Source organism: Rhineura floridana, chromosome 18, assembly GCF_030035675.1.
Source record: "Rhineura floridana isolate rRhiFlo1 chromosome 18, rRhiFlo1.hap2, whole genome shotgun sequence".
Classification (NCBI taxonomy): domain Eukaryota; kingdom Metazoa; phylum Chordata; class Lepidosauria; order Squamata; family Rhineuridae; genus Rhineura; species Rhineura floridana.
This window is the reverse complement of record NC_084497.1, coordinates 17,428,711-17,454,556: the sequence shown is the minus strand read 5'-3', so window position 1 is coordinate 17,454,556 and position 25,846 is coordinate 17,428,711. Positions and strand designations below refer to the sequence as shown.

At 45.1% G+C, this 25,846-nt stretch overlaps 1 protein-coding gene and 1 long non-coding RNA gene across 4 annotated transcripts; one reads left to right on the top strand and one right to left on the bottom strand.

Moving 5' to 3' along the window:
• The first annotated feature begins 24 nt into the window (after nucleotides 1-24).
• LOC133372579 (uncharacterized) lies at nucleotides 25-9,772 on the top strand. Of its 2 annotated transcripts, none has more exons than XR_009759508.1 (4): nucleotides 25-77; nucleotides 1,082-1,232; nucleotides 9,192-9,266; nucleotides 9,620-9,772. It is a non-coding gene; the product is annotated as an uncharacterized LOC133372579 (long non-coding RNA). The 2 variants fall into 2 exon arrangements; XR_009759507.1 differs by lacking the exon at nucleotides 25-77 and adding an exon at nucleotides 157-734 and having other exon boundaries at nucleotides 1,061-1,232.
• LOC133372578 (uncharacterized) lies at nucleotides 1,800-23,162 on the bottom strand. Of its 2 annotated transcripts, XM_061601374.1 has the most exons (9): nucleotides 23,060-23,162; nucleotides 22,829-22,862; nucleotides 15,019-15,196; nucleotides 12,576-12,679; nucleotides 8,709-8,880; nucleotides 7,339-7,445; nucleotides 5,020-5,191; nucleotides 3,559-3,668; nucleotides 1,800-2,029 (listed from the first exon to the last, which is right to left on the bottom strand). In XM_061601374.1, the coding sequence occupies exons 1-8, from the start codon at nucleotides 23,078-23,080 to the stop codon at nucleotides 3,560-3,562; spliced, it is 897 nt and encodes a 298-aa protein (XP_061457358.1). In that variant the 5' UTR covers nucleotides 23,081-23,162; the 3' UTR covers nucleotides 1,800-2,029; nucleotide 3,559. The 2 variants fall into 2 exon arrangements, with proteins under 2 accessions (XP_061457358.1, XP_061457359.1); XM_061601375.1 differs by lacking the exons at nucleotides 22,829-22,862; nucleotides 23,060-23,162 and adding an exon at nucleotides 22,741-22,822.
• Between the last annotated feature and the right edge of the window lie 2,684 nt (nucleotides 23,163-25,846).

Here is a 25,846-nt window from a genome sequence, read left to right as displayed (position 1 = left end):
AGGGGGCGGGGCGCCAGGAGGCCTCGGCCCCGGAACCGGCCGGGTTCGCCCTCCAGGCTGGAGCCGGGGAGGCCAAGGTGCGGCGCGTCTCTGAGCGCGTGCAGAAAGCCCCACCCCTTCGTGGTCATTTGTTCCACGGGCCCCTGTACACCTACAGAAAACGCTCCTTGCGGCTACGGATTCCTCAGGCCGCAAGCGACGCTTCTGAGAATGTACAGAAAGCTCCCTTGGCGATTTCTGATTCCCCGAGTCGCCAACGGTGTTTCTGGGGCCGTGCGGAGATCCCTCTTTGGCTGTTGCTGCCTCCCGGGACTGGAAAAAAAAGTGCATCTGAAACGTGATTCCTCCCTCGCGCGCTGCAGACAGGGACTCTGAGCGCGTGCAAAGGGCGTAGGGGTGGGGAGAGCCCCATTTGCAACGGCTGCCTCACCAGCTGGAAATAGTACATCTGAGCATGTTCAGAGAGCCCCCATTTGCAAGTCCTATCTCCCCAGCTGGAAATGGTACATCTGGGCATATACAGAGAGCCCCTTTAGCGACTGTTGTCTTCTTGAGCTGGAAACAGCACTTCCCTTCCCAGCGCACCCCTCTAGGACGGTTTCCTCGTGGGCATCAAGCAGCACACCTGACCAATACAACAGGAAGCCACCATTGCAGTTACTGGATCTTGGGGGCCACAGGGTGCATCTGAGCATGTACAGAGCACCCCTCAGGATTGCTGCCTCTCAGGCCAGGTGTGCACATGTATTGTTTCCTTTATGACAGGACAGGGGAACCTTTGGCGCTCTGGATGTTGCTGAGCGATGAGTCCCATCAGCCCTCGCAAGCTGGGTGCTGGGAGTTGTAGTTCAGTAATATCGGGGTGGGGGCTGTTCTATGAGGACATGATTTCCCTTCTTTCTGAGTGAGAATGGTGCTTCTGTCCTGAGAAAGCAGAGAAGGTCCCAATCCACTAGTTCTCCCTTGCTAGGGTTGCCTCTTTGTTTTCCCCTGGCAGCACACTCATGGGTGGCAAGGGGCACAGTGAGCACCCCACACCCCAACAATTAGCTTGCCCCAGGGCAGTATTTCTTTCTTTCAGAAATCTAACATGTGGGAGAAAACTCTTCCGTCTGGAGGCACCCCGCTCCAAGACATACACCCTGCCTCTTCCTCCTCCTCCTCCAATATCCGTTCTGGAGATGTCATCGCCACTGAGATGCTCTGAGCCTTCATAATCAACTGCCTCTCAGGTAAAAATATAATCGGGGTGGCTCTTCCTTGCATAGAATAGGAATGCACTGTTGCATGCACCTGTTGGGTGCCTGCCTGTCTCGTGGAGATATTGCATGCCCAGCAGCAAACTTTTCACAGAGCAAAATAGGGGAATGCTTTGGTGTATAGGTGTAAGACTAATGTTACACACGCAAAGGATTGCTGCTTGCATGCGCAAACACCCAGCTGCATATTGATTAAGACTCTTTGCATGCTGGGTTCTGCTACTTTGCAATTCATAGGAAGGAATGTAGGCAGCTGCGTGTACTTGTTGGGTCCAACTAGCTCAGGATTGTACTGACGGGCAGCAGCAGCTCTCGAGAGTTACAGGCAAGAAATCTCTTCCCGCTCTGTCTGGAGATGCTGGGATTGAATGTGGAACCTTCCGCATGCAAAACAGATTCTCTGCTACTGAGCCATGGCCCTTCCTCTTATCATCCATTACTTTGCATGGTGTTACTCTGGCTCTGAAACAGGCTGGGCTCCTAGCAAACTAAAAGTTTTACTATTTTTAAAAAATAACTTTCATTTAGCCATTTCATATATGTATTTGTCCAACTTATATGATGCATTTATTTTGTTTTACACTTTTATCTGTCTGCCGTTTTCAAATCTAAGCTGCTTTTCCCTTTCTTTTTCAACACTGAATGCATGGTGTGACGCAGTTTTGATCCATGTGACACTTAAAAGGGAACTTGAGATGGTCTCTCTGTTGACAGCCTTCTGGCATTTCCGTTCCGGCCACAGCACTTTTCTAGGGCAATCTTCAGCTGAACTGTAATTTTTTTAAAAGAAGAAAAAGAATTAAAATGATATTGAAAAGAATGGGCTGTAGCTCATGCTGAAATTAGTGGCCAGTGGGTCTACTCGGAGACTTAGTTGGATACAACCCAATGCTTCTGTTTATAGAAGGGTGTAGCTCAGTGACAGAGCATCTGCTTTGCAGGGCAAAAGTGCCAGGTTCAACCCTGGCATCTCGAGATAATGCTGTTGGGCTGAGGCCCTGCTTGCGGGCTTCCCTTAATGGGCATCAGCTTGGCCACTGTGAGAATAGGATGCTGGACTAGATCCATTGGCCTGATCCAGCAGGCTCTTCTGATGTTGTTGTGGGGAGGGGGTTCTGAGCATTGTCAGTTTTTCTTCTGTAAAATGGGTATGCTGTACCCACAATAGTTTCTTAGGTTTCCAAATGTGCCCCTGGACACAAACAGGTTGGGGGGCCTATGCTCTGGTATCTATTTTGAATTACAGTCTAGCCTCATTTGGAGATTTCAGGTTGTGGTTCACGTGATTCTAGGCCTGTCCCCACTGACATCGCCGTTCCCCTGCACTGTCTTCTCCATTAGTCAGGTTGTAAACTTCTGCAGTGGGGAGCCTCCTGTACTCCTGGAGCTCCACATGCAATTTAGAATCCTCATTAGCCTCATCATCTTCAACAGAATCTAAGAAACTGACTTAGGCAATTTTGGGGTGCACTTTTCTACATCAAGCCAAATTCCCATGCACCCAGGGGTAGGGATGAAAAGATCTGTCTGTTTCCATTCTCTCAGCTTCTCATTTTTCCAATGTTAAATTCGGTTCTCCACATTTCTACAGCAATCTGATTTTTTTTTTAAATCCTCATGAAAATTCGCCACCGTTTTAGTGCGAATTTCTCCAAATAAACACATTTTTGTAGGCAGTTTTGACAAAGGTACACATTTTTTGTAAGCCATTTCTCATCTTTTCATGCCTTTTTGCATATTATTTTAGCGGTAACGCAGCCGAAGCTCTGCTCATGGCCGGAGTTCGATTCCAATGGAAGGAGGAAGTCGAACCTCCAGTAAAACGGGTCGAGGTCCACTCAGCCTTCCATCCATCTGTGGTCGGTAAAATGAGTACCCGGCATATGCTGGGGGGTAAAGAAAGGCCGGGGAAGGAACTGGCAATCCCACCCCATATATACGGTCTGCCTAGTAAACGTTGCAAGACGTCACCCTAAGAGTCGGAAACGACTCGCACTACAAGTGCGGGGACACCTTTACCTTTACTTTATTCATTTTTACGCACACTTTCTCCATATATACACATTTTTTTAAACGTCGTTGGCGAATCCCATCCCAAGATTCTAATAAATGCGAATTTCGAAGTATGGCTGTGTTTCGGTTCTCATATTGTTTCGGAAATTGCGAATTTGATAAATTCTGCTTGCAATGCAACCTGAATTGAAATTCTCACCCATCCCTACCCTGGGACAACCCTATCAGAAAATGCTAACGACTGAACCAGGAATCATCTGCGTGCAAAGTGGACGGCAACACTTACCTTAACAGAAAGTCTTTGGACAAGTGAACTGAACCTTGTAGTCTCGACAGTATTTGCTGGCACCTTCCTGTTCATCATTGACACAAGCAAATCCCTTGAGGGGATCAAACCTGTACATATAGAGAAAACCAAGAAGCCGTTCATTCATCACCAACTAACAAAATGGATGGCAGCAGCAGGGGAGGGGAGGCAGGAGAGACTAGAGCAGGGAGGGGCTGCATCTTCCAGGGGGTTGCATGCTTATGAGGGGTGGAGCCAGAGGCAAAAGTGGGCAGCTCAATGGATGCAACTCTCCCTTGTACATTGGGCTGCATTCCAGCCGTGCAAAATTCAGAGGTTCCTGCACAAGCGTGCAGACTCCTCTCTCCATCCGGGCGAGCAAGAGGCATGATCGCAGTTTGAGGACACAGATAAAAGAAAGGGACTTCTTCACACAGCTATCCAATGATTGGCAGCAGCTCTCCTTTGTTCCCAGCCAATCCCAATGCCTGGGATCACACCTGAGACTTTTGGCATGCAAGGCATATATGCTCTACCCATAGAAGCAGGGTCCTTCCCATATTTGTCCCTGAGTTGGAGAGACGCCCGCAGATGAAAACGGGAACAACCACAAGAAACTGTCAGAATGTGGAACTCTGCAGATCACTTTCCCATCACCAGAAGGAAATTGCCGACTCGGGGAAGAAGACTCTTATTGGGAAATGCAAGCTGACCTTCTCCAGTTCTGCATTCTAGAAAGTGAAATTCAGTCTCGTGCAAGGCTCCCACTGTTGACAATGCCTATTGGACGTAACACATTTTGGAAGGGGGAGGGACAATCAGGTGAGACTTCTTGCAAGCCGCCATTGAACAGCCAATTTATAAAGGGGTATGCGAGTGTGTGTGTGAGAGAGAGAGAGAGTTGAGGGAAGGAACATGAAACGTTATGTTCAAACATTGCTGGGAAAGTCAGCTGAGGATGCAACATGTTGCAAAGGAATTGAGGGTGAGGAGAAGACCTTTTCCAGACAGAGGGCCGTATTCCCTCTGGGCAACCTTCTAAGAGCCACACGGCAGAGGTGGGCAGGGCCAGAGACAAAAGTGGGTGGAGCAAGAAGTTTTAATTTTACCGTTCTGCTCTAACCTTGTTGCTGCACCCACTCGCACGCCCCTCTCTGCTCTCCATCCAAGCAAGCAAGGGGCATTCTCAATGTTCAAGGAGGGCCGACCCCAGCCAGGCAAAAACACAGAAGGGGTGTGTGCAAAGCAGGGCCAGTGAGGGAGTGTGGATAGGGAAGGAGTGTGTGGTATGGGCAGAGACCTGAGGGCCAGATAGAGAGGGAGGGCCACATTTGGCCTCAGGGGCTTGGCGTTCCCCATCTCTAGTCCAGAGCCCAACTGCACAAAATCTGATCTGGCATTTTTTTAAAAAAATCCCAACTCTCATATTCTTCACAACCATCACCAAGTAGGTCTTCTCACACTGAAAATCTTTGCCCTATCTGCTGGGCAGGAATCCCGTCCACGGTCTGAACATTCATTGCAAGGGGCTCACTGCAGATCTTGTCAGGATATTCACTCCGCAGATTGAAAAGGAGCTCATAGTCTCCCTTTCCCGAGGGATTGTCCCGGTCAAACCAACGGGTCTTGCATCCTAAAGAAGAGAGTGAACAAAGGCAAAGCAAGACTCAAAATCGGTGTTGGCTCCAGGTTTGCAGGGAAAAGATGGGAACATAGGAACACAGGAAGCAAAATCAATCAGTCATTTATTATGGTCAAAGACCAGCACCATAAATTATTTTAAAACTATAAAAACATAACATTATACTGAGAAAGAAACAGCTGCAACATAATATGACTTTAATGTGTTGAATAAATACCCCATTTGGCAAAAAGCCCCCAAAATAATAATAATAGCTAGCCTTTTCCGTCCTCACTCGCCAATAGGTAACAGCTGATGCACAAAATCTTGCCACACTATATGTGACCTGCAGGTTCCGATCTGAGAGTAAATATTCTAAATAAAATACATCAGACCTCCCTGAGATTTTTTGAAGAATCGGGGCGATAACATCAAATTGGGAGTCCCGATAAAAAGGACAATACTACAGCACATGAGCAACAGTTTCCACATCTCCTGCATCACAGGGGCATAAATGCTCTTGTACTGGAACCTTGTCAAATCTGCCTTCTAAAAGTGCAGCAGGTAAAAAACACTGAGCCTAGCGAGCATGAACGCTTTTCTGTACTTCGGGATTGACACATAATTTGTTGTTGTAAACATTGTCACATAATCTCCATAGTTAGAGTGAAGTGCAGCCAAGCTCAAATGATTTTGTAGATCAATGTTCATAATTCGCTGGGAAACAGCAGTTTTAGCTTTAATATAGCCAGTCGCCATAAGTAGGAATCGACTTGGAGGCAGTACATTTACATTTAATGCCATAATAGCAGCGCTAGAAAAACCCAAATTAAGCAATTTTGCAGACAATGTCCTTTTCCATCTAGATTGGAAAAGATCAGTCAGTGTCAAAGGAGCTTTTGCCAATGGAAAAAACATCAGCTTTAGCCAGAAGTTTGTCTTATATATCAGTGTGTGTGCCTCTACAGAGATTTGGCCCACCTCCAATTGCAAAATTGTATTAGGTACATCTGTCGGGTTTCTTATATAGCTCTTACAAATTTTGTATGTATGACCTCAACGGGGGCAAAATCATCAAAAACATAGCTGGAAGCCGTACAACATCTGGGCTATAAGCATGGCGACGAAAACTTGGATGGCTGCAGGAATGCATTAAAACCTGACGTGGAGAAAATAATCTTTGATCAAAGACCAAATAAAGAAAAGCAAATAAAGTCAAGGTCTAATCAGACATGATATTATTCTTAAAAACATTTAGAAATGAATAGTGGAAAAATAGTCTTGGCTAATAGCCGACAGAATACACAATAATGCCCAATTTCAAATGCCCATGCACTTTACTACATAGGGTGTGATATGAACTGTTAGCTCTATAGACAAAATATACATACACTCCCAATGGCAACACGGCAATAAAATGCAGAGGTGTACAAATACAAAAATATAAAATGCAAAGGTACGTTTCAGCTAGATGTTAAAGAACAAGCCCTTGGTCAGCTGTGGAGCTTCCAATCCTGAAACTGGGCTGCTCATCTTCGAGTATATTTTCCTGCTCTGGCCAGTTTAATAATTTCTCATGCAAATGAGAAGCATATAACTTGTTGATTATACTCAGCGAGCTAATCAGTCTATAATTTGCAAGTTCGGAATTGTTTCCTTTTTTGTATATTGGAATGATACCGGTCAGTCCTCTGGGATGCATGTTGTGTGATCGATGCATGTAAATACTGACAATAGGACAGCAGCCCACTACTTTATATTTGCCTTAAGAAGTTCTGGTGGGATATTATTGCTCCCCAGTGCTTTGCCAGCTTTTAATTTAGAAATAAGATTTCTAACTTCATAGGGGACGACCGGCGGACACTCAGGAAAACTGTTTATATTTGCCTTTGATGACTGGTGACAGCTTTGCCCCGTCGCATAGGTGGCACTAAAGTGTAATTCCCAAGAGTTCACAGGAATATGGCTGTCCATGTTAATTGTTGTTTTCAGGCAGCCCCTTGAGACCACTCTCCAAAAAGTTGCAGAATCGTTTGCTCTTGTTGCTTTAATTAAGGGGAATCAGATCAGTTACTTATAGGCATGTCATTAAGGAAGATGACCATCCCCACTGCCCTGTCAAGGCTGAGAATATCGTATCAACCAGTAGTGACACTCACCAGAACAAAAGGATTCCGGGCAAGTGAACCGGACTACGTAATCTCGGCAGAACTGACCAGGTCCTTGCTCAGCGTTGACACAGGCGAAACCTCTGGTAGAGTCATACCTGGTCAAGATCAGGAGTCAAAATGGTGTTGCATGAGATGGCATGTTGCAGACATTATTTCCCCCACCTTCCCTGTTCACACAGGAAAATCTGCTCAACAGGTAGTGTGGGGTCAGAGATACAAGTTGCTTATTTGTTTTGGTATTTGTGCCCCCACCTTTCTAGGATAACTCATACTCAAGGTGGTGTACAAGTGGGAGCTGCAACAAAATGTTGCAGCATGGAGCATTCCTGTTCAGTGGTCCAGCCAGCCAGCCATCCTCAGAAGTGCTCCATTCCATTTGCCCCTCCCACCTGGTTTTCTGTTCTCCCCAGTCACAGTTGGCATTCCATGGCCACTGAGCATGCTCAATCGACATTAGGCTGGTTTTGGAGGGATTCTCCCCCTTTTCAGGGTCCCCTTCCCCCAGGATGATGATGATGGTGTATTGTATTTGCACCCCGCTCTTCAGCCAAAAAAGCTGCCAGACTGGCTTACATACAATCAATTAAGGAAAGACAGCCCCTGGCTTCAGGCTTAAAATCTAAAAAAAACACTACAAACAAGGGAAGAGGGCAGGGAGGGAGGAGGGAAAAACGAACTCAAGCACTAATGCTGAAACAGTTGTTCTTATAATGACCAGCTGGCGTAGAAACAGTTCGGGGGTAGGAGGTGCTTGATGGGCTGATGGAGTGAGGCCTGCTTCTGGTCTCTCCCAGTGACTGTATTTTTGCAGGGCTTGGGGTTCCCCAAGCACTAGTGCTGACGCCTCCCACTTGAGTGTCAATAGTGCCTACATAATAGGATCCACACGCACCTTTGTGAGTTCTATATCACAACCATTTGACAAACATACAGCGGCAATCCAATCAGTTAAGCAAAACAAGCAAACATATTCTCTTCCAGGGGCCACATCCTAGTAGTGGGCAAAGCCAGAAGCAAAAATGGGCTGAGCAAATATATATATTTTACCTCTGTACCATAGGCTAGTTCTGACCCAAATTCACACACCCCTCTCTGACCTCCATTCAGGCCAGCAAGAGGCATGAACACAATGCAAGGACACGTACCAGCCAGGCCAAAGCACTCAGGGAGTGTGTGAGGAAGGGCAAGTGATGCGTGCGGCTGGGGTGAGTTCCAAGGGCCAAACAGAGAAGCCTAGAGGGCCATATTTGGCTCCCTGTCCCTGGACTAGAGCACAACTGCATGACATCTGTTCTGGCATGTTAAAAATGCATACTCTCTCACCCCCCCCACTAACACCACCAAAAGTGTCTTCTCACACTGAAAACTTTTGTCCCGTCTGGTGGGCAGGAATCCCGTCCAAGGTTTGTACGTTGATTGAAAGGGGCTCCTTGCAAATCTGGTCCGGATATTTGCTCCGCAGATCGACCAAGAGTTCATAGTCTCCCTTTCCCGAGGGATTGTCCCGATCAAACCAACGAGTTGTGCATCCTAAAGAAGAGAGTGAAAAAAGGGGAGGTAAGACGCAAATCATTGTTGGCTCCGGGTATGTGAGGACAAAAAGATTGGAACAAAGGAACACAGGAAGTCAGACAATTGGTCCATTGAGCTCAGTACTGCCTACACTGACTGGCAGAGGCTCTCCAGATTTTTATTTTTTCAGCACTCAAACCGCAGTATTTTGTCACTGGGAAAATGTTTTTTTGTTTAAAAAAAAGTTTTATTATATAATTATGCAATAACATATCACAGAAAATACAACTAATTCAAATGAAAACGATTTCCCCTTCCCCCCTCCTCAGAGCCATTATTTGTAATACTGATGTACCTCATATATAGGACTACACTACAGGATCATATAAAGTATATACATACAGGTAAGTGTCTTACAATTTGAATGACTAATAGAATATTATAAAGCCTGAGAAACATAGAAAATGTGTGTTCCTAGTTAATTATTGACTCCATAAAGGAAGCCACAGACCTGAACTTACAAGATCTGAACAGGGTGGTTTACGACAGATGCTACTGGAGGTCCCCGATTCATAGGGTCGCCATAAGTCAAAATCGACTTGAAGGCACATAACAACAACAACAGGTTAATTATTCATGAAAGCCAAATAGCTTTTGCTGTTGAAGGAAGTTGATTATGTAAAGCCTGTTGTGAAGTATACTCTATAAACCTCCACCATATGGATATAAACGATTCTGGTTTTGTATTGCCTCTTAGAAACCAGAGATGCAGATTGATTTTGTCCAGTATTGCAACTATCCAGACATTTCTGTACCTGACCTGTGTGTCCAGCTCATCCAGATATTTCCAATGCTGCAGAATTGATATTCTTGCCATCAATAACGATTTGGAAACAAGATTTTTAGATTTCAGTGTACTATTTTCATCTTTGAATAAAGTCAATAAAAACAGTTCCAGATTTAAATGAACGGTTTCTTTTGTGATTTTATTGAGTTCCTCCTGAATCATGCTCCAAAACCTGTTGATCTTTGGACATATCCACCGAAGATGAAAATATGTTCCTTTCTGGTTACATCCCCTCCAGCATAGAGGAGACATCGAAGAGGAAATATGTGAGAGCTGAACTGGTGTAAGATATCACCTATGAAACATTTTAGTAGGATTTCCTTATGGTTGGCTGAAATAGTTTCATTGTATTTGAAAGTATATATCAAAGTCCAGTCGGCTACATCCAGTTCAGTCCCCAGATCTTTTTCCCACTGATTCTTTAATCCTACCAGACTTCCCATATCACTTTCCAGCAATATTTATACACTCTGGAAACCAGACCCTTCCCATTATGAATATTTTCTAATAAAACCTTTTCAAATGTTGTAATAGCTTTAGTTGCATATGTTTTAATCTGAGGGCCCTTCAGTGAGAATTCCAACTGCTGTGTGTGTAACCAAAGTAAGTTCCATAATGGGATATCAACCTTCAATTGCTGTATAGAAACTGGATGTCCCTGTGAAAATAAGTCTAAGTCTAAAATATCCTTTCCCTTCCCATTTCCCTACATAATTTTTCAGATATTCATCCCCTGCATTTGGGTAAACCTGAAAGGGAATCATAGTGGAATAGACCGGAGACAATTTAGCTTGCCAAGATTTGTGAATGGATTAGTAAATTTTCCTAACCAAGTGTTATGGATTAATAGGAATGGTAAACTCCACAATTTACCTGATCTCAACATTGATTCCTCCAATCTGATCTAAGTCTTTTTTGCTCTCATTATTATGAAGCCAAATTGTCTCAACTGAAATGCTGTGTAGTAAAAATATAAATTAGGATGTCCCTAACCCCCTGCACTTGTCTGAGTGTAAAAGGAGGACAAGGCCAGTCTTGGTTTCTTATTCTAAAAACAAATTTGTTTAACGTGTTCTGCCATTTATGGATTGTGTTATGATTTATGAGAAGGGGGAGGACCTGGAACAAATGGAGGAATCTGGGTATTACCTTCATTCGTATAGCAGGTATCCGACCTAAGGTGGATAAATTAAGTTTTTTCCAATTGTTTAAATCTGTATTTATGTAATAAATATAGAATAATTTTGAGATTTTTTTAGGAATTAAAGTTCCCAAATATCTAAAAGAAGAATTACATATATTAACCCCTAGAGTTTTGCTGACCATTAATTGATCCTTCGGACAAGTGTGAAAACTCATATGGCAGGTTCCGTTCCAGGCCCCTGCAGAAAAGCGAAAACGTCTGGAAAGTGGGGCCCTACTCAGCTGGAGCGCGAGAGCGCTTGATCGCTGTCAAGCTCACCAAATTCTTCCTGTTTGCTACTTGGTGTTGAATGCCATCAGCTTCCTCTATCAGGGCAAATGGAAAACCCCAGTGGTACTTGATGCCTGCTGCTCCAGTAATTCAGTAGCAGGACAAAATGACTTAGGCATAGGGTCTCAGCACTCAGATCTTGTAGAAAAAGCACTAGGTTACCTTCAGATTCAATTTGGTGCTTTTCTCTTACAGTTTTAAGTAGTGCTTCTTTCCTAGCATAGTTATAAAATGCAACCACAATGTCCTTTGGGGGGGGGCATTATTATTTGGCTGAGGTCCCAGGCTCTGATGTGCACACTCTGTATCGGAGACAGTAATGCCCACTTCTGGTATTATTGCTGACCACCAATCCAATAAGACCTGTGTGACCGCTTTATGATCTGACCATTCTTCGATCCCACACACTCTAAGATACTTGCAACGGCCCTGATTCTCCTGATCATCCACGCGATTTAAGAGCTCCTTTTGATTATGTTTAATCACCTGTGTGCTGAATACCCAGCTCTAACACTTTGTTGTTTTAGCAGTGTCCTCCATTTTGTATGTCAGAGAAGAAATTTTTTCGTCTAAAAGCTTAAAGCTATCATCCCATTTTTTTAGTAGAGAGCTTTGAAGAGAGGCAAATTGTAACGCTATTTGTGAAGTGAGTGCATCTTTGTCTATTTCAGGGGCTAATACTTGCATTGGGTCAACTTTTGTTAGTCTAGACATTTTCACTGCCATTTTGATATCACAGCTTCTTGGGCCTTCTTCACCCACACGTTACTGCTGTCAGCGGTGAAGATGACAGCGGTAAGTATTTCTTATTTTAAACCATTGAAAATGCCTCAGAGGAGACTGCTATGGTTTCTGCCACCTTTTTCACTATTATTACAGCCCTCGGTGTCGCAAAAGTGGCTGAAAACAAATGGAGGGTTAGAGGAGCGAACGGCTTACCCTGTTGCTCCGTCGATCGCACGCAAGTGCCCCTTCGTCACTGGGAAAATGTGATTCCATATGCATGCACAGGACTGGCCTGACCATTAGGTGGTGTGAGGGCGTTGCTGCAAGTGGCAGAGACTTGGGAAAGTGGCAGCAACATGCCACTGTGCACAGACATCTGGTAACTGGTGGCCTAAATCTCCATTGCTGTGTAATTTCTCCTAGCCTCCACCATGGATTGTGACTAATGCACCTGTTCATGTAAAATGTAGACTAGAAACCTCAGACCAAAGGACAAATGAGGCCTTCCAGGTCTTTATATCTGGCCCTAAGGACTCTCCCTAGGTCATAGGAGGTACTGACAAGTGCATCTTGCAAATTAGCAACACTTGCTAAAAAAAGACTCCTTCATTTACATTCAGAGCAGCGGCTTTCTCCCATCTTACCACGTTGGCCTGGTGGACTCACCTGAGCAGAAGTCCAAAGGGCAGGTGAAGCGGACTTTGTAATCCCAGCAAAAACCATCATGCTGTTCTTTACTGACACAAGCAAATCCTTCTTCAGGGTTAAATCTAGTTGAGAGAGAAAGACACCGAGAAAGAGAAGCAACCCAACTCACCAAACTGTGAGGGCGACAGAGAGAAGCATCTGTAGAGAGAGCTAATGGGACCTTCCTTTGAAATACAAATGGCAGTTTTGAAGGGTCTGTTGTTCTTGGGTCCGTGGAAGGGAGAGAAAGAGTTAAACTTCCCGTTCCCTCCCAAGGTTGCTCAGGATTTCCCATGGCTTCCATTTACATAACAAAAAATTATGAATGTTCGTAACATCCATGCAATTAACATCATGTCTAGTTTGGCCCTTGGCAGGCTCAAGCTGGGAGCCCTTTAGGGTTAAATAGTGCTTCCTTACTCTCTCTGTGCCTTTAATCACCATTTAATGAGAGAGGAAAGGAGAGATGCAAAAACAGAATTTATTATATTCTATTTCTAGATCTATATTTGCATAAAGTTGTCATCACACTGTAGTTTGTGTGGCCCTTGACAGATGGCACTGCAAACTACTGCATGAGAAGAGGCTAGTACCGCTCTTGGCCACCTTCCTCCTCCCTGGCTGGCCCGGCAAAAGGGGAAGGTCTAATTCTTTCTCTCCTTCATTCCTCCCTGCCAGTGGTGGTGGTCATGGGGGAATGAAGGAGAGAAAGTCTATCTCCTCATCATCCCAGGGTCACCGCTGCCACTGCTGGAGATGGGAGGATGTGAAGGGGAGATGTGGGGTTTGTTTTGGCAAGGTCTGGGGGAAGTGGAGGGGTTGCAAAAGGGGTGGGGATAGATGGGGTTGGCATGCGAAGTGGAGTGAGCAGGGACACAGACCCTAGTGTATGCATACAATCAGAACAAGTTTAAATTACACCCATTGTTATTTCTTCACAGCTATCGCAGCCACAATTTGAAGTGACACTTTGAGTGAATCACACACACTATGGAAACTAGAACTATTGTATGCGCTGATTTGGGTAGAAGTCATTAATATCTAAATGAGTAAGGGCCAGGGATGTACAAACACAGCTCAGTCTTCTCATTTGCACTTTCATCTGGTATTTTCCATCCCACCTCAATTGGTTTATTATGCACAAGTCTTTCTTCTGTTCCGTAGTCTGCTGATGTGGAAATATCTATTTTTTTAAAACATATGTGCGTATCTCAGCCATCAACAGATATTTACAAATCAATTCCCTTCCCTGTGTGTTCCCTTTTAAAGTTAATGAGTTTCCAGAGCAGTACCCGTTAGTCTTTTTTTTTTTGGGGGGGGGGACTGCAGCAAAAACTGTGACAACTTAAAGACAAAGGGGATGGCTAATGTCAGCCAAGCCATCTCTGGCTGATATTCCAACCATATCTACTCAGGAGTAAGACCCACTGAATTTAGTGGGGTTTACTCCCAGGTAAGTGAAGATTACAGCCTCTCGCGCGCCCTTGATTTCACAGTTCAGTATAATAACCTTGTCATCCTGTCTCCTTTCCATCAGGAAGAGACAATTTAGCACCCTGTTGATACTTTGCTCTTTGAGTAATTGTTCAGTCAATTGTTATCTCCACATATAAGTCCCTTTTTATTTCAAATTTATTTATTTTTATTTTTATTTCATAAATGTATATGTTATTCAGAAAATGATCATGTGTGCATGTTTGTTGAAACATAATATTCAAACTAATTTATGGTTGTGTACACACCATACATTTAAAGCACATTTAAAATACATCCCCTCCCCCCCCAAATCCTGGGAACTTTAGTTTACCCCTCACAGAGCTACATTTCCCAGCACCCTTAACAAGAACATAAGAACGTAAGAAGAGCCTACTGGATCAGGCCAGTGGCCCATCTAGTCCAGCATCCTGTTCTCACAACGGCCAACCAGTGCTGGAGTTTTGAGAGAGAGACAGAGATTGCAGCGGAGTGCAGAAATAACTAGTCTGTAAAGGCTGGAGGTGAAAGAATCAAGAAACGGAAGGTTTTTTAGTGCAAAGAAATAAAGTCGTGCATGAGGTTTGCCCTTGAGGAGCCATCTCTAACCAACTGAGAACAAAGAGAGGGGAAGGAGGCAGGAGGAGCAAAGCCTGTGTTAAAAAACCCCCGAACAAGTAGTCACACTTAAAGGAAGAATCAGCAGAGGAAGAATAGATTGCCTTTCTGTTGCCCTCCACTGGTTCATGGTTACTTGTTACGTGCTTTACTCCCGGCAACCAGATGCAACTGCACTTTCCCCTCCTGTTGTGCCCAGCAACTGATATTCAGAATCATCCTACCTCCATCTGTGGAAGGGCTAAAGGGCATGTGATGGAAGGAGAGAAAAACTGTAGGAAATGCTATGCAGTCATAACTGATTCTCTAAACCTGCCTGGAGATTACTCACGGATGAAAGATCTGTCCGGTGCTAGATGCCGGCATGCCCTCCAGGGTCTGAGCTTCAATTCCAGTGGGCTGAAGGCAAATCTCACCGGGATATTCTTTCCTCAGGTCAAAGACAGTTTCAAAGTCGCCCACTCCTGAAGGGTCATCCCGGTCGAACCAACGAGTTGTGCAAATTAAAGCTAAGGAGAGACCAAAAGAAACCATCTATAACATTTTATTTTGGATATATAAGAGAAGGGGAACTTTTTGAGAGGAAATATAATAATAATTATAATAATAATAATTATAATAATAATAATAATAATAATAATAATAATACAAGTCTTTGAATTCATGAAATGTGTCCGACAATGCAAGCATGTCCCAGTGTATGGTCTGAAGGCAAATGAGGCTAAGCACATCCAGGTCTGGTTAGCGTATGGCCTGGGAGATCACTTACATAGGTATGTAGGAAGCTGTTGAGCCTCAGCTCTCCTAGAAGGGACAAGAAGAGGGGAGGCATGAGTTTCAGGCACCTCCACTGCCAGAAGACACAGAAGACTTGGAAGTTGTTGAGTCTGAGTGAGACCTTGGCGGGGGAAGCGAGCCTGAATTCCAGCCGGTTCCCACAGATGGCGCGATCTCTGATGAGGAGAGCGCGCCATCCCCAGTTGCTGCCGAGGACCTGTTGGGGGAAGCTCCAGCAAAAGTGCCAACTCCTCCCTTACCAAGCATTTCTCAGGATGCCACCAGCGTGACGCAGCTCCCTGACCTCGAATCCGTTACTCAGGAGCAGGTGTCTTCCGATGAGCCGTTAGAGACACGCCCTCCGTCACCTCGTCCCCGCTGCCGCGAGAAACGGACAGGGCAGAGACAGGACTTGTGAAGGAGTCAGAGATTACGATAGAAAAAGTTCCCTACTTAAGCTTGCCGCTTACAGTGGGGAGCTGCTGTGTCAACTTCCTTCATACGCCGCAGAGCATGTCTAGAGTGTAGTTAGGGATTTTAGTGAGTTAGTGTAGGTTTTTCTATGAAGCGCAATGCCTTTGATGTATCCATTACTTTAATAAAATGAGATTTAATTGCACCCGTGTCTCAGCCTCGTAGTTCCGGCTCTGGATGGGACAGAAGCTGTCGGACATAGTAGTCCATCTCTCTCAATACTGTCTATGCTCACTGGCAGCAGCTCTCCAGGATTTCAGACAATGCTATTTTTCAGCCCTATCTGGAGATGTCAGAGAGAGGGATGGGTGAGAATTTCAATTCAGTCCGCATTTCAAGCCAAATCATCAAATCTGTACTTTCCCAAACAATATGAGAACTGAAACACAGCCATCCTTTGAAATTTGCGCTTACTCGAATTTTGAAAGGCAGTTCACCAAGCAAACGTTTACAAAAATGTATAAGAGGAAAGCGTGCATAAAAATGAATATATGAGTGAAAATAATGTGAAAAATGCATTATATGAAGAGAAATGGCTTGTAAGAATGTATATAAATCAAAACTGTCTGCAAAAATGTTTAGGAGAAATTTGCACTAAAATGCGGGAGATTTTTCGTGAGCACTTTTTTTTAAAAAAAACAAATTGCTGCAAAACGCGGAGAACTGAATTTAAGATCGGAAAAATGAGAGAACTGAAATTGACAGGTCTTTCCATTCCTAGCCAGGGACTGAACCTGTCACCTTCTGCGTGCGCAGCGATTGCTCTACCACCTCGAGTTCCATGGTGGAAGAAAGGGGGATATAACTGTAAATAATTAAATAAACAAATATGGAAAGAAAGCCAGCTTTGGATTTCAAACGTCACGGAGCTGCCTTTATACATTCTGAATGTGAAGTTTTGTTGCACAGTTCTGAGCTTTGCAATTTCTTGGAGAAACGCAAGCTAAGGCTTGCCAGAAATCTAGGCTTTTCTTCTAAAAAGCCCAGCATGCCACAGGCACAAAAGTCTCGTTTCTGCAACAGTTCATCACATTTTGGAAGTGTGTGTGTGTGTTCCACCTTTTTTCTTTTTTGTTAAGAACTAAGCAAGGGTCGTGCTAAACGCAACAATTGCACGAATGCAATTAATATGCACATTCCACGAGGCATCTGATTGGCCACTGTGAGAACAGGATATTGAACTAGACAAACCTTTGGCCTCATCTAGCAGGGCTCCTGTTACGTTCTTATCTAAAGTGGAAAGCCTGAACAGCTTTGTGTCCACAGGGGATGGAGAGCTTAGGCCTCTGGCCTAAGTGGTAGAGCAGTCGGAATGCAGTCGAACAGGCACCAACAAGTGGATGCCATTCCAAATGCCAAGGGACTTGCGCACTGAAAGTAAACTATTTAGGTTGAATAGCTGAAGCGTGCCTCGAATTTTAATTCTGGGAGAGAGAATTCGTCATAGGCTGCTATCAGAAGCTTGGGGAGGTTTTAGAGCCTTCAGCTTTTCTACAGAAGGATCCCAGAGTTTTAGGAAAACCTAAAGGGGGAAGAGAACTGACTAAACCAATAGATTTCATCTGGGCACCTCTCAGCAGATGGCCCTACCAAAGAGCTGCAAAGGCCTGGACCATTTATTCGGGCTGCCACTTGCAAAGATGAGGTCTCCTCCAGACCATTGGTATTTTGCAGAAGGGATTAAAGCACATACATATGAACATTAGGAGAGCTTGGCTGCTGGATCAGGCCAATGGCCCATTTAGTCCAGCATCCTGTTCTCACAGTGGCCAATTAGATGCCCAAGGGAAGCCCACGAGCAGGACCTGAATGTAACAGCGTTCTCCCTTCCTGCCATTTCCATGCTGCCTGTGACCATAGCCATCATGGCCAATAGCTATTGAGAGGCTTATCCGCCATTAATTTGTCTAATCTTCTTTTAAAGCCATTCCAGTTGGTGGCCATCACCGCCTCCTGTGAGAGTGAATTTGTGAAGAAGCACTTAATTTTGTTTTCTTTATTTTTCTTTTTACTGTCTGTAGAAGTCTTTTCTTTTTTCTGTCCTGAATCTTCCAACGTTCAGCTTCATTGGATGTCCATGAGTTGTAGTGTTATGAGAGGAGGAGGAAAACTTTTCTCTGTCCGCTTTCTCCATGCCATGCATAAATTTATACACTTCTATCATGTCAAAACACAAAAATCTCAAATGCTGCAACCTTTCCTTACAGGGGAATTGCTCCATCCCCTTGATCATTTTGGTTGCTCTTTTCTGAACCCTTTCTAATTCTACAATATCTTTTTTGAGGTGAGATGACCAGGACTGTGCACTGTACTCCCAGGGGTGTAGCAATGGGGTGTGTGAGAGAGCATTGCCCCCCCCAAATGATAATTCTCCCCCCCCAAATGACATTTTTCTTCAGTTCCCAAATTTCTAGCATTGCAGTAACTTAAAACTTCAGTTGAACTTTTAGAAATACAGTTTAGGCATCCAAAGAGCGGACCAGAGCATAGTTACCAAGGAAATGCAAACGCAGTGTTGTATTCTGTTAATAATCACTTTGAGTTAAGAAGTTTGTCTTGAGTAGGGCCCAGGAGTCGAGGGGAGGAAAAAGAGGCAGGAGGGATTATGCCAAGAATGTGACTGGATGTGATCAATAAAGTTCTCCTCAGTATCTTTGTCTCATGGATAAAAGAAAATAGATACCAAACACAGCTATGTGCATGTGCATGCCTGGCATTAACCAAGATGGTAGCAGGGGCATCAGCCCCTTAGAGAAACTTTGGTCACCATCTTGGTTGATGGTAGGTACACGCGCACAGCGTGCACAGGATTCACTGCAACAGAAGGGGCATGTGTGGCATGCAGGTGGGCACCTGTGGGCCTGCACGGTGTATGAGGGAGTGCCTGGGAGCTCCGTCTCTGCAATCCATGGCAGGGTTGGGAGCCAATGCTGCTGCAGATTGTGGAAAAGGAGCACTACCCTCGCATCCTAAGGAAGGGCCCTCTGGGCTGCAGGGGCCCCTCTCTGGGCTGCAGGGGCCCCTCTCTGGGCTGCAGGGGCCCAACCTGACAACCCTCTGGCACCGGCCCTGGGAGACATGATGATTAGGAACAATAAGCCTCAGAAATAAATGGCCTGAGCATGCACAGAGTCCACTTGCCTCACCAGTGAGGAACCTCTGTTTGTATTTAATCTTTATTTTTTTATTACATTTATATATGGCCCCATAGCCGAAGCTCTCTGGGCAGTTTAATAAAGTGATTCCACAACGCGTAACCTTTGAATAAACAGTACATCTTATAATCATCACAGGAACAGCCTGCTGGGTCAGGCAAAGGCCCGTCTAGTTCATCATCCTGTGCTGAGAGTAGCCAACCAAACACACACAACACACACACACACACAGAGCATTTTTAACCCTAAAAAACCCAGGAATGTAAAACCTCCGTACTTCCCTCAGATCTAAAAGACACACACACACTTACATCTGCAGTTCCAAACTTAAATACAACACACCAATTGTTGCTAGGACTTTTAAATTCTGTTATCTACCATGTTAAGCAACTCCACATTATTGTGTTTCACAATAATACAAAAATGTTATCAAACACGCTGTCTAGTGGGTTAAGGCCAGATTTTGGTGGATTTGGGGTGTGGGTCTGTTGGGGAAAAATTGTTCTTGTTGGCCACACTGGTATCCCCCTCCCATGTAAGGCAGCCTCTGCAGGTCATGGGTGCTGTTAGTACACAGAATAGTAGAGTTGGAAGGGGCCTATAAGGCCATCGAGTCCAACCCCCTCCTCAATGCAGGAATCCAAATCAAAGCATTCCCGACAGATGGCTGTCCAGCTGCCTCTTGAACGCCTCCAGTGTCGGAGAGCCCACTAACTCTCTAGGGAATTGGTTCCATTGTCGTATGGGTCTAACAGTTAGGAAGTTTTTCCTGATGTCCAGTCGAAATCTGGCTTCCTGCAACTTGAGCCCATTATTCCGTGTCCTGCACTCTGGGACGATCGAGAAGAGATCCCGTCCCTCCTCTATGTGACAACCTTTCATGTACTTGAAGAGTGCTCTCATATCTCCCCTCAGTCTTCTCTTCTCGAGGCTAAACATGCCCAGTTCTTTCAGTCTCTCCTCATAGGGCTTTGTTTCTAGTCCCCTGATCTGTTACCCTCCTCTGAACCCATTCCAGTTTGTCTGCATCCTTCTTGAAGTGCAGAGACCAGAACTGGATGCAGTAGTCAAGATGAGGCCTAACCAGTGCTGAACAGAGGGGAACTAGTACTTTGTTGGAAGATTCAGGACAGACAAAAGGAAATACTTCTTTACTCAGCGCATAGTTAAACTATGGAATTTGCTCCCACAAGATGCAGTAATGGCCACCAGCTTGGACGGCTTTAAAAGAAGATTAGACAAATTCATGGAGGACAGGGCTATCAATGGCTACTAGCCATGATGGCTGTGCTCTGCCACCCTAGTCAGAGGCAGCATGCTTCTGAAAACCAGTTGCTGGAAGCCTCAGGAGGGGAGAGTGTTCTTGCACTCAGGTCCTGCTTGTGGGCTTCCCCCAGGCACCTGGTTGGCCACTGTGAGAACAGGATGCTGGACTAGATGGGCCACTGGCCTGATCCAGCAGGCTCTTCTTATGTTCTTATGTTCACGTGATTTGGAAACTATACTTCTGTTAATGCAGCCTAATATAGCATTTGCCTTTTTTGCAGCCACTTCACACTGTTGGCTCATATTCAGCTTGTGTTCAACGACAATTCCAAGGTCCTTCTCACATGTCGTACTGCTGAGCCAAGTATCCCCCATCTTATAACTGTGCATTTGGATCCTTTTTCCTAAGTGTAGAACTTTGCATTTATCCCTGTTGAATTTCATTCTGTTGTTTTCAGCCCAATGCTCCAGTCTATCAAGGTCCCTTTGAATCTTGTTTCTGTCTTCCACGGTATTAGCCATGCCCCCCAACTTTGTATCATCTGCAAATTTGATAAGCATGCTTTGTACCACCTCATCCAAGTTGTTCATAAAAATGTTAAAGAGCACTGGGCCCAGGACCGAGCCCTGTGGTACCCCACTCGTTACTTCCGCCCAGTTTGAGAAGGAACCATCGATAAGCACTCACCCACATCTGGTGGGTGTGTGCCTAGGTTTTGGGGCCTAGACTGTGTTGCAGCTTAGCCAAGTCCAGGACAGGACCTGAGAAGAAGCAGAGAGGTGAGTGAGCTGGCTCTCCAAGGCCCAGGAAGCCTAATGAGAACTTACTAACATACCCCAGGCAATGGGGAGCTGGAATGTTGCGTGTGCATGCATGACTGGGGGTCATTTCTTCCCTAGTTTGTTTTAAAAAGTTGAAAAAGATATCCTTTCAAACATTTCAAGCTGGTTCCATTTCAAAATGGTTTAGAAGAGTTATAATGTGGCCAGAGCCTTAGTTGCAACAGTTTTAGACCTCCACCCAACTGTGCATAATCAGTATAAATAATTCAGCTTATTTAACTTTGGTGTGTGACATTTCCTGGTAGAGCCATCAGAAGCAGCGTTAGCTGGCTGGCCCAGGGCCTTTCTGTAGAAAAGAGATTGTGTGCTTGTACAGTTGATTCTAGCACCTGTAGTCCAGAGAGACGTATAGTTCCTGTGTGACATGCTGTCAAGCATTTCTTTATGAAGAGTGATGTTTATAGGGGTTAATTTAATTTGTAAAGTGAAACTTCTCTTAATTGCTTTCCTGGCATGGCAACGGAGACCAAGGTAGTTCTGGGAAGCAGCTGCCTCAGGAGAACTGAACTCACAGTTCACGAGCTTAATAAACATTGTACCTGTACAAGGAAGCCTTTCCACGCCTCCACCCTTTGTTTACTGTAGGACTCACCTTTGGTGCATCTACAGCCGTGTGTGAAAATGGCTGAAAATTCATTCTCAACTTTGACGCATGCACTGACAACCATACAGGTGTTCAGTGTTTCATCAGAGAAAAGCAAGATTAGTAATCTTGGCTTTTGAAAGTACAGTACTTGAAGGAATTTCAAGTGAACTGCTCTGCAAGTTTGCAGAGAAATCATGGTGTACTTGACTTTATTGACAGTTCATACCATTATGTTAGGATAACTTGCACAATATACATTTCCTAGTTACTCTTATTTAGTTTGTGCAACTATTTTGCATGTGGAAAATATTGTATTTAAATTGATTTGCTTTTCTGTATAGTTCTTAATTCAAATGCATTAATTAGGGTGGTTTTTTGACATTACCTATGAAACCTTTTCCCCTAGAAACATCTTTTATAGTGACCAATGCCCCAATTCTTCTGCGCCCCCAATTTTGTCTCTGCCCCCCAATGAAAATTGTCTTGCTACACTCCTGTGTATTCCAAATGTGTTGTAAGTGTGTACAATTAAAGTGGACTTTTTATTTATTTATTAAGTTTATATCCCGCCCTTTCTCCCAAAGGAGCCCAGAGCAGCAAACACAGGAGCAATGAAACACCTGAAAACAATTCCAATACAAATGCTCACTGGGGGAAATATTTACTTAAAAGGCTTGTTGAAAGAGGAAGGTTTTCAGTAGGTACCAGAAAGACAACAGAGACGGCACCTGGATTAAAGCCCTCTGTTGCCACAAACCCACTTACTTATTTTTAAATTTGACTTTTTGCAACTAAGATAGCGACGGGGAAATACACTGGAAATTGGAATGGATGATTAACGGGAAGATGTGCAAAGACAGCACAAGCGAATCAGGATAGGTGTTCATTGTCATATAACCTCTCCACAAAGGAATAAGACCAAATGCTTAGTAAAGACCAGATACAGACTAACCTCTGCGCAAGTTTTGGGCACGCAAATCCGGGTGAATGCTCAATAAGCGGATCATCGCAAGGGGCCTAAGACAGAAATATCCACTTACCACCTGTTGGGAGGGCCAGGATGGTCAGGAGAAGCTGAGGGAATGAAAGAGAAAGGAGAATTTTAGTGAAGGAAAGGGATGGGATCAAGCAGCCACCATTCTGACTGACATTCACACACCTGCTAGAACGGGGCAGGCTTTTGTGTTAAAGCCCCAGAGAGGGCTGGAAGGTAGTTTCTCAAAATGCTTCACTCCTCGCGTCCAATCAAGTGAAAAACTGAGGGTGCTCACCAGATTCTGAAGCATTCCCATTCTCGGCCAGCCAAGTTCCTTTCGGTCATCAGCTGAAGCTTTCAGGATTTATGCTGCAAAAGGAGGAACAAGCTTTTATAGGCCTCGGGACCACACCCTCCCTGCACCAAGCAACTGTCTGTTGTAACCTGCCCGGAAATGTAACTGTAGACAACACACAGGAAATCTTGGACTGGATTCCAGTCATGTATTTATGCTACACATTTTCCACAGGTAAACTATACTACAAGTCTGTCCTGTTGTTGTTACTGAGAACCCGTGCTTGGCACGCCTTCCCCCCCAATGTCAGTCCTAAGACAGTCAGAACTCCAGCATGTCTCTCACTTTCAGAGGCCACGTGGTGAGCCCCTTACTCTCACACTTAGGTGCTTGGGTCATCATCAAACCAATCTGTTGGTGTGTTTTATTTCCTTAGGCAAGTGGTCCTTGTTACGCTCCCACAACCTTCCTTCTGCATTGCTTTCCTGCCGCATGGAATCTCTTCTCAGCTCCCTGAACTTCACCACTGGAGGTTTCCTGGCCCCCCCCAGATCTTCTTTACCAATTATTATTATTGTTGTTGTTGTTATTTATACCCCGCCATCCGTCCAAAACTGAAACTCGCGGTGGCTTCCAGATAAAACACACATATAATTACAACATACAGAGTCTAGATTAAAATAAAATTAAACTAATTCCAATATTAAAACCACTCATAGCTAAAAGAGAATTTAAAAAAAACAGTTTAAAAATGGAGGAATTAGGCATTAGCAATGCAGTTCCCGTCAAGCCCTATCTTTAGCAGCCGTCAATACCAAAGGCTTGTTGGAATAGAAAGGTCTGTGCTTGACGCCGGAAGGACTGCAAGGAGGGGGTCGTTCTTACATCCCTAGGAAGGGAATTCCAAAGCCTAGGGGCAGCCACCGAGAAGGCCCTATCACGCGTTCCCACCAGTCGTACTTGAGAGGGCGTGGGTATTGAGGGAAAGGCCTCTCCTGAAGATCTCAGGGCCTGGGTAGGTTCATACCAACTCCCACAACTTTGTGTCTTCCCCCCCTGGGGTAAGGCCTCCCACCAGCTTTCCCCTCCGTCATTCTCTGCCTCACTCTGCTCACTGTTTTGAATCTCTTTATTCCCTTTCCCCCGTCTGTTCCCTGTCAATCCCCTGCTTCTCTTTCCTCTCCCAGCCCCTTTCTTTTGCTGTGTCTCCACCGTCCGCCGTTCTGGTTTCCATCTCCCCAAAGCTATGCCCTCTACCTGCTGTCTCCCCCTCGGTTTGGCCTGTCCTGGAAAGTGCAGCCAGCTGCCATGTTATTCGCTGGCTGTGAGCATCCCTTGGCTCTAACTGCATTGCCAGGATGACACCTCCATCTTCCAGTCGGGTAATCATTGCTGCTGGCAGCTGCGGAACTAGCACCCAACACTACTCTTTAGCCCAAAAGGCTCCCAGGTCAAATAAAAAGGAGAGGCCCTGCCAGTAGGCTTATTTTCTGAAAGGTACAGCACAAAAGGAAGAAGGGATGAGGAGGGATGAGGCAAACCAACTCAGGCACCAATTCTTAAGTAGTAGTTCTTATCATGAAACAGTTCAGGAGGAGCTCAGTGGAGCTGGGCTTTCAGCAGAGCTCATCGACTGAGCCCAGCTTTCCATCTCTCCCACTAATACAGTGCTGTCATTCTTTCAGATCTGGAGAGAAAGGCAGGTGCGTGTCATCCTCTAGTAGGGAGGCCTGAGGAATTCAATCTTTGTGAATCCTTAAACCTCAGGCAGTGGAAGCTGATCAATCAGGGCAAATGGAGCACTGCCCCGCCAGTCTCAGTCTGCCCTTAGCTAGCCCCAACCTGCCTGCTTCCTTACTCACAAACAGACCAGGGGTGCAACTCCTTGTCAGCTCCCTCCTCAGTGTTGCCCTTATAGCAGGGAAGAATGGGGATAAAGCTAGAATTAGTTGGCTGATGATATCAGGTGACTGACAGCGGGGTTGTCCTACCTACCTGTCAAAGCTGGCCTGCAGAGGCAGGGGGGAGACAGCAACCAAGCAGGATGGAGCTCACTCCCAGTCTCTGCAGGGATCAGCTGTGTGAGCAGTCAGTCAAGCAACATCTCTACCTGGCCCATACCTGTTACCACATATGATGTCAGATGTGGGTGTGGTTTGGGGGAAGCTGCTTTGCAGGCCCTATGGGGAGGCCTAGCAGGAGAGGGTGGTGGTGAATGGAGCAAGCAGGGGGCACTGCCCCACCCCAGTATATTAATAATTTGGCTAATGGAGTCTATAAAGCATAGGCCACAGCTTAGGAAGAGATTTGTAAGGTTTGGAATATCTGTCAGGGAGCTGTTTTTCAGGAAAACCTAAAGATTTGGTAAAGCTCCATACAAGGTTAGCAGTTTTCATTTGCCATTTCTGTTCCAGAATGGCAGATGAGTGAGTGTCACTAGGCATCCTCTGGTCTAGCACTTTCCTGCGTACTGCTGGACACTTGGAAACACGTGTGCTGAAATACCACAAGCTTTCCAGATCTCTGCTTCCATCAGGTCATCCCCTCTCCTGATTCATCCAATGCTTGAACAGCTTCCCCGCGATCAACATTGTCTGAGCCTCGAATGGCTGAGCTGTGACCCTTCAGACACCAACTCCCATCCATTCCAGACAGCCTGCCCAATGCTCAGGGATGATGGGAGCTATAGTCCAGCAGCATCTGGGGCTCCCCATCGCAGCTTTAGGGGAACTCATACAAAATCAAAGAACGATCAGAAGGTGGGCCATGATTTTTATTTTTCAGGCT

Excerpts from the sequence above, each read along its gene's own strand:
- LOC133372578 (XM_061601374.1), bottom strand. The coding sequence starts at position 23,080 with ATGGGAATGCTTCAGAATCTG. Across the intron at positions 12,680-15,018 it reads ACCGGACAGATCTTTCATCC|ATTTAACCCTGAAGAAGGAT; the intron begins GTGAGTAATCTC and ends TCTCTCAACTAG. Across the intron at positions 3,669-5,019 it reads ATAGGGCAAAGATTTTCAGT|GTTTGATCCCCTCAAGGGAT; the intron begins GTGAGAAGACCT and ends CTATATGTACAG.